The 12,484-nt window shown below is 46.3% G+C and overlaps 1 protein-coding gene across 1 annotated transcript in view; it reads left to right on the forward strand.

The window, feature by feature from the left end:
* Positions 1–554: 554 nt before the first annotated feature.
* The window catches only part of GAP43 (growth associated protein 43), a 52,796-nt gene continuing 40,866 nt past the window's right edge, over positions 555–12,484 (forward strand). Inside the window, exon 1 of the mRNA XM_066175264.1 lies at positions 555–673. Within this exon, the coding sequence (XP_066031361.1) occupies positions 644–673 (30 nt within the window). The 5' untranslated portion in view covers positions 555–643. The remainder of the gene's footprint in view (positions 674–12,484) is intronic.

Here is a 12,484-nt window from a genome sequence, read left to right on the forward strand (position 1 = left end):
CCCCTCCGTGCCCACTCTACGCCACCCCACCCAAGCAAAGATTTATGCTTTCTTCACGCATAAATCCCACTCCTGGCCGTGGCCGCTCCGGTGGGAATAGAGCTGGGGGCTCCCCAGGCGCCCGGTCCCCTCCTCGCCCGGTGCCTCCCAGACACACCCCAGCCCACCCCACCCCTCCGCAGCCCGCAGTGTCCCCTCTCCCTTGTCGCCTCTGTACAGTGGGAAAGTCGTTGGGTAATTGGGTCCAGATTGAAGATTTTAATTATTCATGAGACTGGCGAGGGACTTGGGGGGGGGGGGGGTGGGGGTGGTTGCCGGGGTGGGGGTGGGGTGGGGAGGTGACGAGTCGGGGAGAGCTGGTGAACAATTCTGGGAAGGGTAGGGAGGGAGGCAGGGAGAGGCAGCGTGTGCATGTGTGATGAGCAATAGCTGTGGACCTTCCAGTTGCTGCTAACTGCCCTGGTGTGTGTGTGTGCGCGTGTGCTCGTGTGTGTATGTGTGTGTGAGCGAGAGAGAGAGGGAGAGAGAGAGGGAGGGAGGGAGGGAGGGAGTGGAGAGGGTGGGGGGGAGAGATAAGAGAGAGAAGAGGAAAAGGAGAGAGGAGAAGGAAGGAAGAAGAAGGAAGGAAGGGGACAATACGATCATGCTGTGCTGTATGAGAAGAACAAAACAGGTAGAGCTTCGGATTTTTATATTTCTTTCTGTTGAAAAATCTCCCAGGCTGCTGGATGTCCGTGGGGTGCGTGTCTGCCTGAGTGTGTCAGGGGCTGGGGTAAGGGCTGGGGTAAGGGGGGAGGAAATTTCAGCTGCTTTCAGCAGACGTCTATTTTGCAATTCTTTAGCATCTTGCGACTGAAGGTTCTTTTCACACCCTACAACGTGACTGTTTTGCCTTTCCGGGGCTGGTGATGTGGGGAAGGGGGGTGGCCTACATCCACATTTGGGGGAGCTACCAGAATCCCCCCTCTATTTTTTTTTTTTTAATAGGGGCAGTTATATTGCCTAGGATTTTCTGTCTGTGGTTCTGAGGGTGTGGATGGGGCGGGGGGGGGGGGGGGTGGGGGGGTGGGGAGGTGGAGGGGAGTGTTGCGGCTGGCAGGAAACGTGATGAGATCTGGCTCTACCTTGGAGATAAAGGAAGCAATTCTTCATCTTATGCCAAAAAAGAACGGATGCCCAGTGAGCCTTGATCCCTGGTCAGAACGCTCTCAATTGCTCCTGTTTCTGATGAATGGGAGCTGCTTTATGTGCCTGTGCTGTGAGGTGGCGTGGAGGACAGGTGTACTCATTTTTTTGTGTTACAACAATCTGAGCAAGAATTAACCTCAAGGAATTTTTTTTTAACTTATGCTATTGTGAAAAATCCAATTAAATAATAACAAAAGCATTTAGCCTAAAGAGGGGGAGAGTCATCCTCTTTGCAATACCTTTCATAGTACAACCAGTTAGACAACTGTGCACCAGCTGGTAAAGAGACAGAGGACCACGCCTCTGTTAGCTCTGAACTCGGGTGGGATAAGAGCAGCTCGCGGTGTGAACCTGTTGGAAACCCGCTCATTTTCTTTCCTGGTACCGCCTGGCTTTTGCTATGAGGGAATTGAGAGGATGAGAAGGTTTGGGTGGGGGCTAGTTTTCAGTGTCAAAATTCTTGTGTTCAAAATGATAATGAGATTAGAGGAAAAAAAGCTACTTGGATCATTTCCCCCTCACCCTTCCCCCTTATATTTTGTGTGAAAGCCCAAATCTGCTCCTGATTAAGAGAGCCTTTTTGGCTGAACCTCTTGGACTTCCTTGGGAGGATGCTGTATTTATGCAATTGGAACTTTGAGGCAGGAACTGACCCTAGATATCTTTGCAAGGCATTTCAGAAACTTCCAAGAATTACTGATTTGTAAGTAGTGACAAAGAGCTTTGGTTCTTGTTCTGAGCACAAAACTCAACTCAGGCACAGCACCATACTGGTTACTTTCTTTATATATGCGTAAATTTCAGTGTCTCTTACAGCGTAGCACTGCAGTATTCTGTTCACACGCTGATGCGAGTAACTACAGTTCCTGTGAACAGCACAGTGTTGGAGGAAGATTCAGGTTAAAGTGTGTTTCTGAATGGAGATGTGTGTGTTAGCAAACGAAGGAGAAATTTGTAGAATAATGGGGAGGGGCAAGTGATTGGGATAGAAAGAGACCCTGCGTCATCCTATGTTTTTCCTCATGCAGGTTTTTCAAATGCTTTGCAATTAATGATATGCTCACTAAAATCTGGAAGGAGGGGGTGAAGGCTCGGGGGGGGGGGGGGGGTGGACGACACGTTGCAGTCAGCCAGCAGAGCACATTCTGATGGCAAATACGGGATGAAAAGAGCAGAGGAGGAGAAGGAAGGCAGACAGGGAGGCAAAGTGACAGAGCAGTGGGCGGAGGTGCACGGCAAATTTTAAAATAAATTAGGAGCCCTGGGGTTCTTTGGAGTCAGAAGAGAGCTACAGGGGAATAGGGATCATTCTGCCCATACCATCATGTACGGTATATGGTATATATTCTGATGTATCTGTTCTTTACCGCTCTCTGGGCTTACTCCTGTCCTTTTGTATTCTGTGGCGTTTAGGGGCGCGTGGCGCGCAGGTGCCTTGCTCGCACAGAGCCGTGTCTCCGCACTCCCGCACGAATCCCCCGCATGGCACACACCCCTTTGCGCGTTCACGGGCAGCGCACGGCCCCGCGCCACGCTCAGGGTGCGCACCGGCACCGTGCGCTCCTCCCTGCACACGCTGCCCGGAGCCGCACGCAGCCACGCCGCCCGATTGTGGAGAGCGGTGGGCTCGCAGCCCAGCTGCTGCTCCTCTACCTGAACACACACCGCGATTGCCAAACTGGCAGTGAAGCAGCTCGCTCGGGAAAGCTGATGGTACGCCAGAGAAAGCTCTGATTGGGAGAAGAGAAAGACCTCGGTTTTCAGCATGTGCTCTTCCTCTGTCCCCACCCAGACCTTTCACTGAGAGAAAAAGATGGAGTGGGTTCTTCAGCACTGGCAGGAGTTTCCTTCCCAAAATAAAGACGGCTCTCCTCAAATTATTTTTCGGGGGAAGTCCCTGGTGTCCCGCCTTTCTGGCAGCTAAAGAGCAAAATGTTGAAATTACAGGCTAGGGCGTGGAAGAAATCTCTTCACATTTGTGTCTAGGTGTGCCTGTGTGTGTCTGTCCTCCCACCCCTCAGAGACAAATATGTTCACACGCTCATACCTTGCAGATTATTCTTTCTTGTGGGTGCGATGCCAGTGTGAAGAGTGAGGTATTTGACTGACTGTGCCCGCCCATGAGAGATGTAGATAGCAAAGTGTTGTCATTTCTGCCTACAGCTGACTGCAGCTCTGAATCTGAGCCCACAAAATATTCAGCTGAGAGGTGGCATAACTGAAAGGCTGGGTCGAGATATATCTGAAAACCTGAACTCAACCTTTCCTGCCGGCGAGAGATGCAGTCAGTAACACGCAGGGCTGGGCGGTGAGATAGGTGGCTAGAAATGCAAGTGTTGCATGCACTGCATACTAGAACAGATGGACATTATGGGGGTATATGCTCAGTGTTGGATTGCATGAGTGATTAAACAATAACCCGCAAGCAGGTTTCCCACTTGTGGGTGAGATGAGTCTCATTCATCACCAGCCACAGACGACGGCTTCCCTCCCGTTCCATCCTCACCCCAGCGCCGGAGAGCCAGCGGCTGCAAAGGTTTAAACCTGCCACACCCATCAAATCAAAGGAGGGAGAGGGGAGAAGAGGCAGTCTGCATTTCTTCCCCCTTCCACACGAGCCGCATGAATAAAAAGGGCTGTACCTCTAAAGATGCAGTTTAATGCAATTGGAGAAGGCAAAAGCATTAGGGAACAGTTCCAGCAATTACAGCCAGCCGGTGAGGTGGCTTGTCATTCCAGGAACTGCAGAGGTGTACAAGAAGGAGGAAATGGAGAAAAAGAGAGAGAGGAAGATGCCGGCAGAGTTAAGGTTTTCTTGCCTCAGGATATTAAAATGTCTCAGGCTTCATTTAGGATAACTTAATTATACTGCACGATCCAGATGCTTCAAAACTTGGAAGGCGTGGTCTTACCTTCAAACACCACTGTGGACAGAGGAAAAAGGGGTATTTTAAAGGAAATGTGTCTATCCACACCCCTCCTCCCACCACTTGCCAGCATGGTGTAAATCACCACAGACTGCTGACTTCAGGGCAGAGGTGCTTCATCTGCACCTAGGGAGAGTCTAGCCACTGCCTCTGCCTTTCTGAGAGACACTGAGCAGCTTCTGTGCTTCTTCCAGTAAACAATTTTTCCATGGAAGTTTAATTACTCCAGGTCCTCACTATTTCTCTTCCTGGGGCAATACCCCTGGGATTTTGACTGAGAAGGGTGTCTCCAGAGAAACAACCCTCCCATCACCCTCTCTTCCACTGCCTTTGCTGACTATTAGAGACATTGATTTCTCCTAGATCATGTAATGTTCTTAATGGCACAGACAAGCCCCCTCCTAGGGAACTAATTGCAGGCAGAGATTCCAGTGGGAGAAGGACAGTGGTAGTGCTTAGTGGGAAAGAAACCAGTCTGTGGATCCGAATTGTCTTTGGCCACTTGCTCCTGAATTGAAGTTCCAGCAAAAGCCAGTCAGGCAGTACCTGCTGGTATGCAGAGGCATCCCTACCTAGAGGGCTGCCCTGAATCTTCTGTGTGACCGTGCCAGGCTGAGGACACGTGTGCAACCCAAGGAACAAACATGTATTATCTGAGGGGTTGTCTTGGCCTAATGCTGGGTCTGCCTGAGTGATCTCAGAGCTGCTCCTGCCTCAGGATGAGGAAAAGAGCTGTAGCTCCAGGCTCTGTCCATGCCATGCTTAGAGGGTGGGCATTGCTTGGGGATGGGCATGAGAGGGACCCCTCCTTCGGTCATGTGGCATTGACTGACTAGAAGGAGAAAGTGCAAAGAGTTTTCACTTCAAATCCACTCTCATTTCAGGCCATTTCAGGCCACCTGTGCTGGACCCTGGAGATTAGCTCAGTTGGTTAGAGCATGGTGCTATTAACACCAAGGTTGTGGGATCAATCCCTGGGTGGGCCATTCACTTAACTGCTGGACTTGATGATCCGTGTGGATCCCTTGGAACTCAGAATATTTTCTGATTTGGATTCTGTGATGCCATCCCAGGATCATCCTACACAGACATTATATTTCCCTCTCCCTGTTTCCCAGAGAGCAGGCATTTCTCACTGCTGGCAGCTGCCAAGTTGCAATGCCTTCGTGTGCTAGTGGGAAGGTGAACGAGGCCCAGTGGCCCTTGCTAGATGAAGGCAGGCTGATAGTCTTGCACGATGCAAATGAAGGATTTGTGTTTCTGCTTGGATTTGCAGTGCTTGTGCTGTGAGGCATGTGCTCCTCATAGTGTCTTGTGTGCTCCATGTGCTGTCCATGGCAGAGGACCTGGGGCAGAAGTGGGTTCTGCCTAATCTCTGCCAAGCAGACTGAGGTATCTCAGTATCTGCTGAGGGATTGGTGTGTTAGCAGGTAAAACAGCAGCTATAGCCTGAAGGTTGCTTTAGCTTTTGGATGAGATTATTTGAAGCACGAGCACCAGAATCACAGAATATTCTGAGTTGGAAGAGACCCACAAAGATTACTGAATCCAGCTTTCAAGCGAATGGTCCATGTGGGATGAAACCCACAACCCTAGTGTTATTAGCACCATGCTCTATAAGCTGAGGCCTCTGCATGGTTGTGGAAGGCTGGTGGTGCATTGCTGACTGCCATTTGCTCACTGCTGGCCCATGCATCCTTCCTTCTGTACAAACCTCCCGTTGTCCTCTTCCTGAACATAAACGACTTGTGATTCCTTTGTTGCTTTGGACTTCCTCCTTACGCAGGGAGGGCTTTTTTTTTTGGATTTGAGAATGAACAGTAGCTCTGATGACAGTGCTCTAAAGACACCTGAGGATGAGAAGCCTTTTGATGGCAGCTCTCTGTTTTGATGCCCTTTGGAAGTCACTGTGTGATTCCCCTGTTTGCTGTGAGTCTGACAGGTCTCAGGGGTAGAACTGGCAGCAGTCCTTACCTGTCTGCATCTAAGTTTTGAAATCCCAGTGTTGAGTGCTGTAAAGAAATAACTGTAGCCCAGTAGCTCTACACAGAGGAATGTTGGGCTGATAAGAGGAGGTTGGTCATCCAGAAAGGCATGGTGGAAGGTACAAATGCTTGCTGGTAGAATGCCTTGCTGTGGTAGTACCAGAGCAGGTACCCAGATGAAACACCTTTTGATGTCTGAAATCCAAAATCAAAGTCAGGAATCCATCAACGTCCATTTAATCTATAATTCCAAGATCCTCCTGAGCACACCAGGAGGTGACATGTAACCTCAGGGCTCTGATGGCCTCATGTGGAGAAGGTGTTTATATTTCTTTAGGGCTCTTTCTATCACCTGCTGAGTGTGTGTAAAACTCGATGGCTTTTCATGGTTGTGAGCACCACAGGCCAGTACACAGGAATTGGTTTAGGGAGAGCTGGTTTCTCTTTCTGGCAATGCTATTAACCTGCTTTCTGACTTGATCTAAGCATACATTCTCTGACTGTTATGGCCATCTCTGCAAGATGCTCCTTTAGTTTCGAAACTAAACAATTAGTGTGGGGGAAAAGGGGGTTCAGAAGCCCTCAAGTGCTTTGCTTTAGTCAGGCAAAGCTCTGCTTTATCCATCTTCAGTCACTCCTGCAGTGCTAGGATGTTTATTAGCCTCTTAACACAAACCATTGATTTTCTTTCCAGACCTAGGCTTTATTACAATGGACCAGGGCCTGAAAGTAGGGCTACAACCTGGCTTTCTCCCTTCTATTTACCAGTGGCAGCTCCTCCCTGACCACCAGAGTGATCCAGCCTACAATATGTGTATGGGATGAAGGAATAGTGTAATGAAAATAGTGATTTGTTTTTAATACATTAAAAGGAATTTGTGCTTTTGGAGTTACACTGCTCCTGCTGTCTCCGCCTGTTACTCATTCTGTCTCCTCTCCCCATCTGTTCTGCTCCTTGCCTTCCCCCTGCTCCCTTGACCATGCAGTCCTCCTGCTGCTCCTTCTCTCCCCAGCTGGGTCCCAACCCTACATTATGCTGTGCTTCTTGGGAGCTCCAGCTGGCAGCAACAGCCACAACTTCCAGGGTCTGGCTCCCTTCACCTTTCCTGGCACTGGTATCCGAAGGAAAACTGGGTTCCTTCTTCGAGCTCCGGTTGCTTTTGTATCTGCTCCAGTTCTCCACTTGGGCAGAGTTGCAGCTGACACAAATGAGCATCTCTAGACAGAGACAGGAAAGTGGTGCATCTTCACTTCTCACCTTGCTGTTGGCTTAGGCAAAAGGTTGCCCAGACACAGCAGCAACTGGGAAGGGTATGGCTGCAACAGGAGCAATGCATGCAGTGCCAACCAGAGTGAGCATTCCTGCTTTCCTGATGGTTCGTGCTGCCTCTACCCTTGTTCCTTGGCTTCTAATGCCACTGCTGGGTGGCAGGCTGTGCTACAGCTGTCTTGTTGGCCCAAGACAGGATGTCCTGAACCTGCCAACCAGGGATGGTTGGCATTTACGTCTCAAAAGGGAAGCCAGGATGTACTTACAGCCTCTTAAATTATGACCAATAAATGTCAGTCCCGTTCATTAGTCATCTTGCATCTGAAGTTTCTTGAATTAATTCCAGCCATAATCACAGTATATCTCTATTTATAGAAAGCTGGGACATCTCACAGTATTTAGGCATTCTCTCTGGAGGGTACACCTTTCTGTCAGAGCTGGTAATTAATAAAGTTAAAAGGCTCTAAAAGAATCTCACTTACCTGGTTTGAATGCCCCTAAAGTTCAGGGATGCAGGGGAGTGTGTTTGGATCTGAAGCCCACTCTGAAGCTAGTTTTATTCCACCCTTCCCATAATTGCCTAGAAGTGCTACTGTGCTCTCAGGAACTTTGGGGTTTTTATGAATTGGGACGATTTCTAATAATTGGTAATGTACAGAATAATTTACAGTTCCAATTATTCTTGTAACTGTTAAGACTTATCAATTAGCATTCAGTTCATCAGACATGGAGTGGAGTCTAATCCATTTATTTTATTAATAGCATCCAATGACCTTATAAATCTGCAATGTTAAGTACTCCAGGGTGTGCAGGTTGGGTGCCATGGTACTATGCTATGCTCTTTTGCAGAAGAGGCCAGTCATTTGTATTAATTCAGATTGAAAGCAGCAGGATGTAAACCACAATGGTTTTGAGCTGACCATTGTTCTCCTTGTATCATTCCACCTTCTGTCTGCCTACAGTTTTAGGAGTAAGGCACTCAGTGGTGGATTTTTAAATAATTTAACAAAAAGTCCTCTAGGTTTGGAAGGGTAGACGTAAAGAAACAGGTGTCAGTTGCTGATTTGCTGACAGTAAAATTGCAGCCCTTTGGTTTCCTGTAAGAATGAAATCCACTGCTGGAAATCACCTGCTGAGCAAATGCAAGGAGGGCATCCATCACCTGCTTGGCTGTGCCTGAGAGGAATGGTGAAGCTGGGAGACAGTACTGGAATGATGGGGAACTGAGGCAAAGGCGCTTTTAGAAGCTGGACCAAAAGTTTACCCCCAGCAGGGACACTTCCCTGTGTTCCTTAGAACTGTGAACTGTCACTTTACCTACTGTTAACATTTTAATTCTTAGCTTGTTATGTTGGAGAAGTCAGACTGGCAGCCTGCAACAACCTGGATTGCACAGGCTGAGATGATTCTGTCAGAATGGAGACTTAGCCTGATCAAAGATGAAACACCATGGGTTTAAACCTTCCTGCTATTTACATTTCCCTTGGAAAACCCAAGAGAATTTCAAGTCCTACAAAGAGTTCTGAGGACTGACAACTGCAACAAAAAATTGGTGTTTAATGTTGACTGTTAAAATCACAGTCAAAATCGTGATAGGGATGCCACCAGTCCTGCCTAAAGCACAGCACTGGCAAATGGCCTTTCCCTTCTATCCTAAATTTCACTCAGAATACCAGCTAGAAGAGATAACAGCCTGAGGAAAAGACAAATGGAGCAAGGAAAGAAAGATCTCCTGTGAAAACAACTGAAGAACTGAAGCCTGCTGAAATCTCCATGAAGTAAACAGAGGCTGGATAACTTCCAGAGAATAGTTAGCAAAGTTAATATATGAAACAATACTTGAAGCTCACTCTTATGTGGTAAAAAACTGGATATGCAGCAAAAAGAACCCTTCGATATGATCCCAGTGTACAAGATACTGTAGAAGATTAGGAAAAAAAAAAAAAAGACAAATTATTGAAAAATGACCCCAATGGCTCATAGATAGGAACTCTTAGCAAATCTTCTTTTAAAGTTCAGTTAATTCGTACTTATATTCATTGTTTTCTTGCTTTGAGTGCTATGATTCTAAAAATCAGGAAGAGATACCATGAGACAATGCCTTGTCTTGTAGAATTTAACATCTCTCAATATTTTACCATTGTTCTGAACTGAGAAATAAGGGATTGTTCTAAACTGAAGTAAGTTCTTAGAGGTGTCTGCCATAGGCTGTGGAACTTTGGAGCTTCTTCCCTTTTTAAAGTGTGGAGGTGCCTAAAGCCCTCAGACAATTACACTTACAACTGTAAAGTCCCCATAACATTCATAGGCTGTTTACTGGCATGCCTAGACAATCCTTTTATAAGCCACAATCAGCTCAATACACAGACAAAATAATAATTGAGCCACAGCAAGATAGTAAAATTATATCATCCTGACTCTCTCTGTTTATGGTGCTCATGGAGAGGAGGGGAGAGCTGTGGTTGAAGCTTTACATCAAGCATTGTCAATAAGGCCAAATAATTTTATGCCCATTTTGCACGTCTTCAGTAATGTGATCAGCTGCAAGTTGATGGCTAAAAGAGATAACAGAATCCACAAAGGAGGAAGATCAGGATCTAGGAAAAGGGCAGAACAATCAGGATGTACTGATGTAAGATGGTTCTTTCAAGTCATCCTAGCTTATTTACAAAGGTGAGGGAAGCACTCTCTGAACCATAAGCTTTGAATGCTTTGAAGACTCATGAGGGCTGGATGAGGTGTCAGAAGGCTGAAAACAAGCAGAAGATAGGAAATTGCAGACTACCCAGTTTAACTTCATTCCTGGAGAAAAAAAAATGGTGGAAATAATCAAATAAAGGAGATTATTAGGAGCCAGCACAGATCTGTCAAGAGCAGATCATGTCAAACTAATTTAGCTTTCTTCTGTAACAAGCCTTGTGGATACAGAGGAAGCAGTTGTCATACCTTGTCATTTGTAAGGATTTTGACATTATCTCACAGTCTTTTATCATAAATGAAGCAAAGAAACATATTCCAAAGGAAGGCATTACAGCAGGGATGCAGAACTGGTGAAGATAATTTTACTCAATGAGCAATTCTCACTGATTTCCTGTTGAAACGGAAGACTATTGAGCAGGTTGCCACAAGCTTGTGCTGTGGCCTGCTAGTGCTTCATATTTTCATTAAATACGTTGTACTTTATATTATAATTTTAACCTGGATATCTGTCTAGAGGAAGTGTTTTATAAAATCTGCAGATAGCATAAACCAGCTGTGGTGAGCTGGGGGAAACCACTGTAATTCAAGAAAAACTTGTCAAACCAGGGACCTGGCTTGAACAGCATCAGAGTGAATATGAAGTACTCTCCATGGGAATGATTAATCAATTGCAGCCAGTTCTACATGGGAGACAACAGGCTGTCCTTCAGGAGAGGAGACAGGGTCTCTGGAGGACCACAAGTGAGGCTAGAACGTCATCCTATTGCCAAGAAGGGGAACACCATCTTACCAGGCTGTGCAAGTGGGAGCACAGGCTGTCAGAGAGATCTCATAAGCCTTCAGCTCTGATGGGCACATGTAGGACTCAGCTGAAATGTCCTGCCTTAGTTTTGTACTGCACTCTCAGGAAGTGTGGTCCAGTGAGAGGATGTAGACTGGGATAGTGAGAACTGCTTGAGGCCAAAGGAGAAAAGACTGAAATAATTAGGGTTGTTTAACCTAAAAGGAATAAGGCCAAGAGTGACCCAGATGCTAGTCTGGCAAGTGAAAGAAAATAGGAGTAATCTGTTCCTGCTGCCCATGATGTGTAAAACTAGGAGTAATGGTCTTTAAGGGGGTGTCCAAAGAGATTGTGATGCACTGTGATATAGTGAGTAAACCATGGCAGCTTCAATCACTGAAGGGCTTCAGGAAGTACCTCTGGACCAGAGGATGGACTAAATGGTCTCTTGTGCTCTTTCAACGGTATTTCATATGATTATTATCAAATAGTCACTGAAGCGGAAACTGGACCCAGTCTGTCCTCTTGCAGATCTGTGCTTAACCAGTAGGATATAAAGTGATACTTACTTCTGTATGCTCTCTGTCTCTGGCCTGATGATTATTTAATTCTTCCATGGAAAAAGCCAAGGAGCTTAAGCAGGAAAAGCTAGGTACAGCTTGCTCTAAACAGTCTTTTGTAGGAGGGAAGTAAGACTTGAGATCTTTTCAGGCACAGCAGAGATTGAATCAACATCTTCCATAATTTAGGAAAGATAGTGTGTCCACTGAGATACGGAATTTATTTTATATATATATATATATTATATATATATATAATTTATATAATTAATACCTATTTACTACATGCTGTCAGAGAGGAACTAGAGTTGTTTCTTTCAGAACAGGGGTTCAGGGCTTGGATCCAAACCAGAAGATACCTCCCCAATAACCAGAGCAAGATGCCTAAACCCAGACTGTTTAAATACCACTTTGTCTTCAGCATTTGTTACAGGCAGGTACAAAAGGCATTCACTTGATGTATTATGGTACTCAGGTGCCCAGTTCTACCCATATTTTCTAGCAGACTTAGGGCTATGGTTTCAGCAAGACGTCTCACCTTCTTCCTAGACTTAGCTCCAGCCTCCGTCTCCTGAACACAAACATCTGCTGGAACTCCACACTGACATGCCCTGTTCATCATCTTCATGGGACAATTATTACACGGGATTTGTCAATTGGTGGCTTGTTCTACCTTGTCTGGCATGAATTGTCTCAAAGCATTTGTATGGCAGTCACTCAGAAATTCCCAACCAGAGTGCTGTACTCCTACTAGAAGTCACCTTCAGTGCTTAATCCCCTCTGCTGCCATTATAATGTGTCCTAGTGGTTGCTGGGAATATAGAATTAAACATACTGAGATATAATTCACCTTCTCTGAATGTATTCTCATGCAGCAGAAGAGCTATTGCTGCATAGGAATATAGAAGAAGTAAAGCTGATACGTGGTATCTTCCAGTATCTCATGCTAAATCCATATAACCCTTAGGAAGATATCCTTTGTTTATTCCTGAGTCTTTTCACAACACAAGAGGGGGAACAAGACACCCTGCCTCATAGTCAGGATTACCCAGCTTCTGGGAGATGAGATAAAT

This window comes from Chamaea fasciata, unplaced genomic scaffold, assembly GCF_029207755.1.
Source record: "Chamaea fasciata isolate MVZ Bird 193981 ecotype frontalis unplaced genomic scaffold, bChaFas1.0.hap1 SCAF_2, whole genome shotgun sequence".
NCBI lineage: Eukaryota > Metazoa > Chordata > Aves > Passeriformes > Sylviidae > Chamaea > Chamaea fasciata.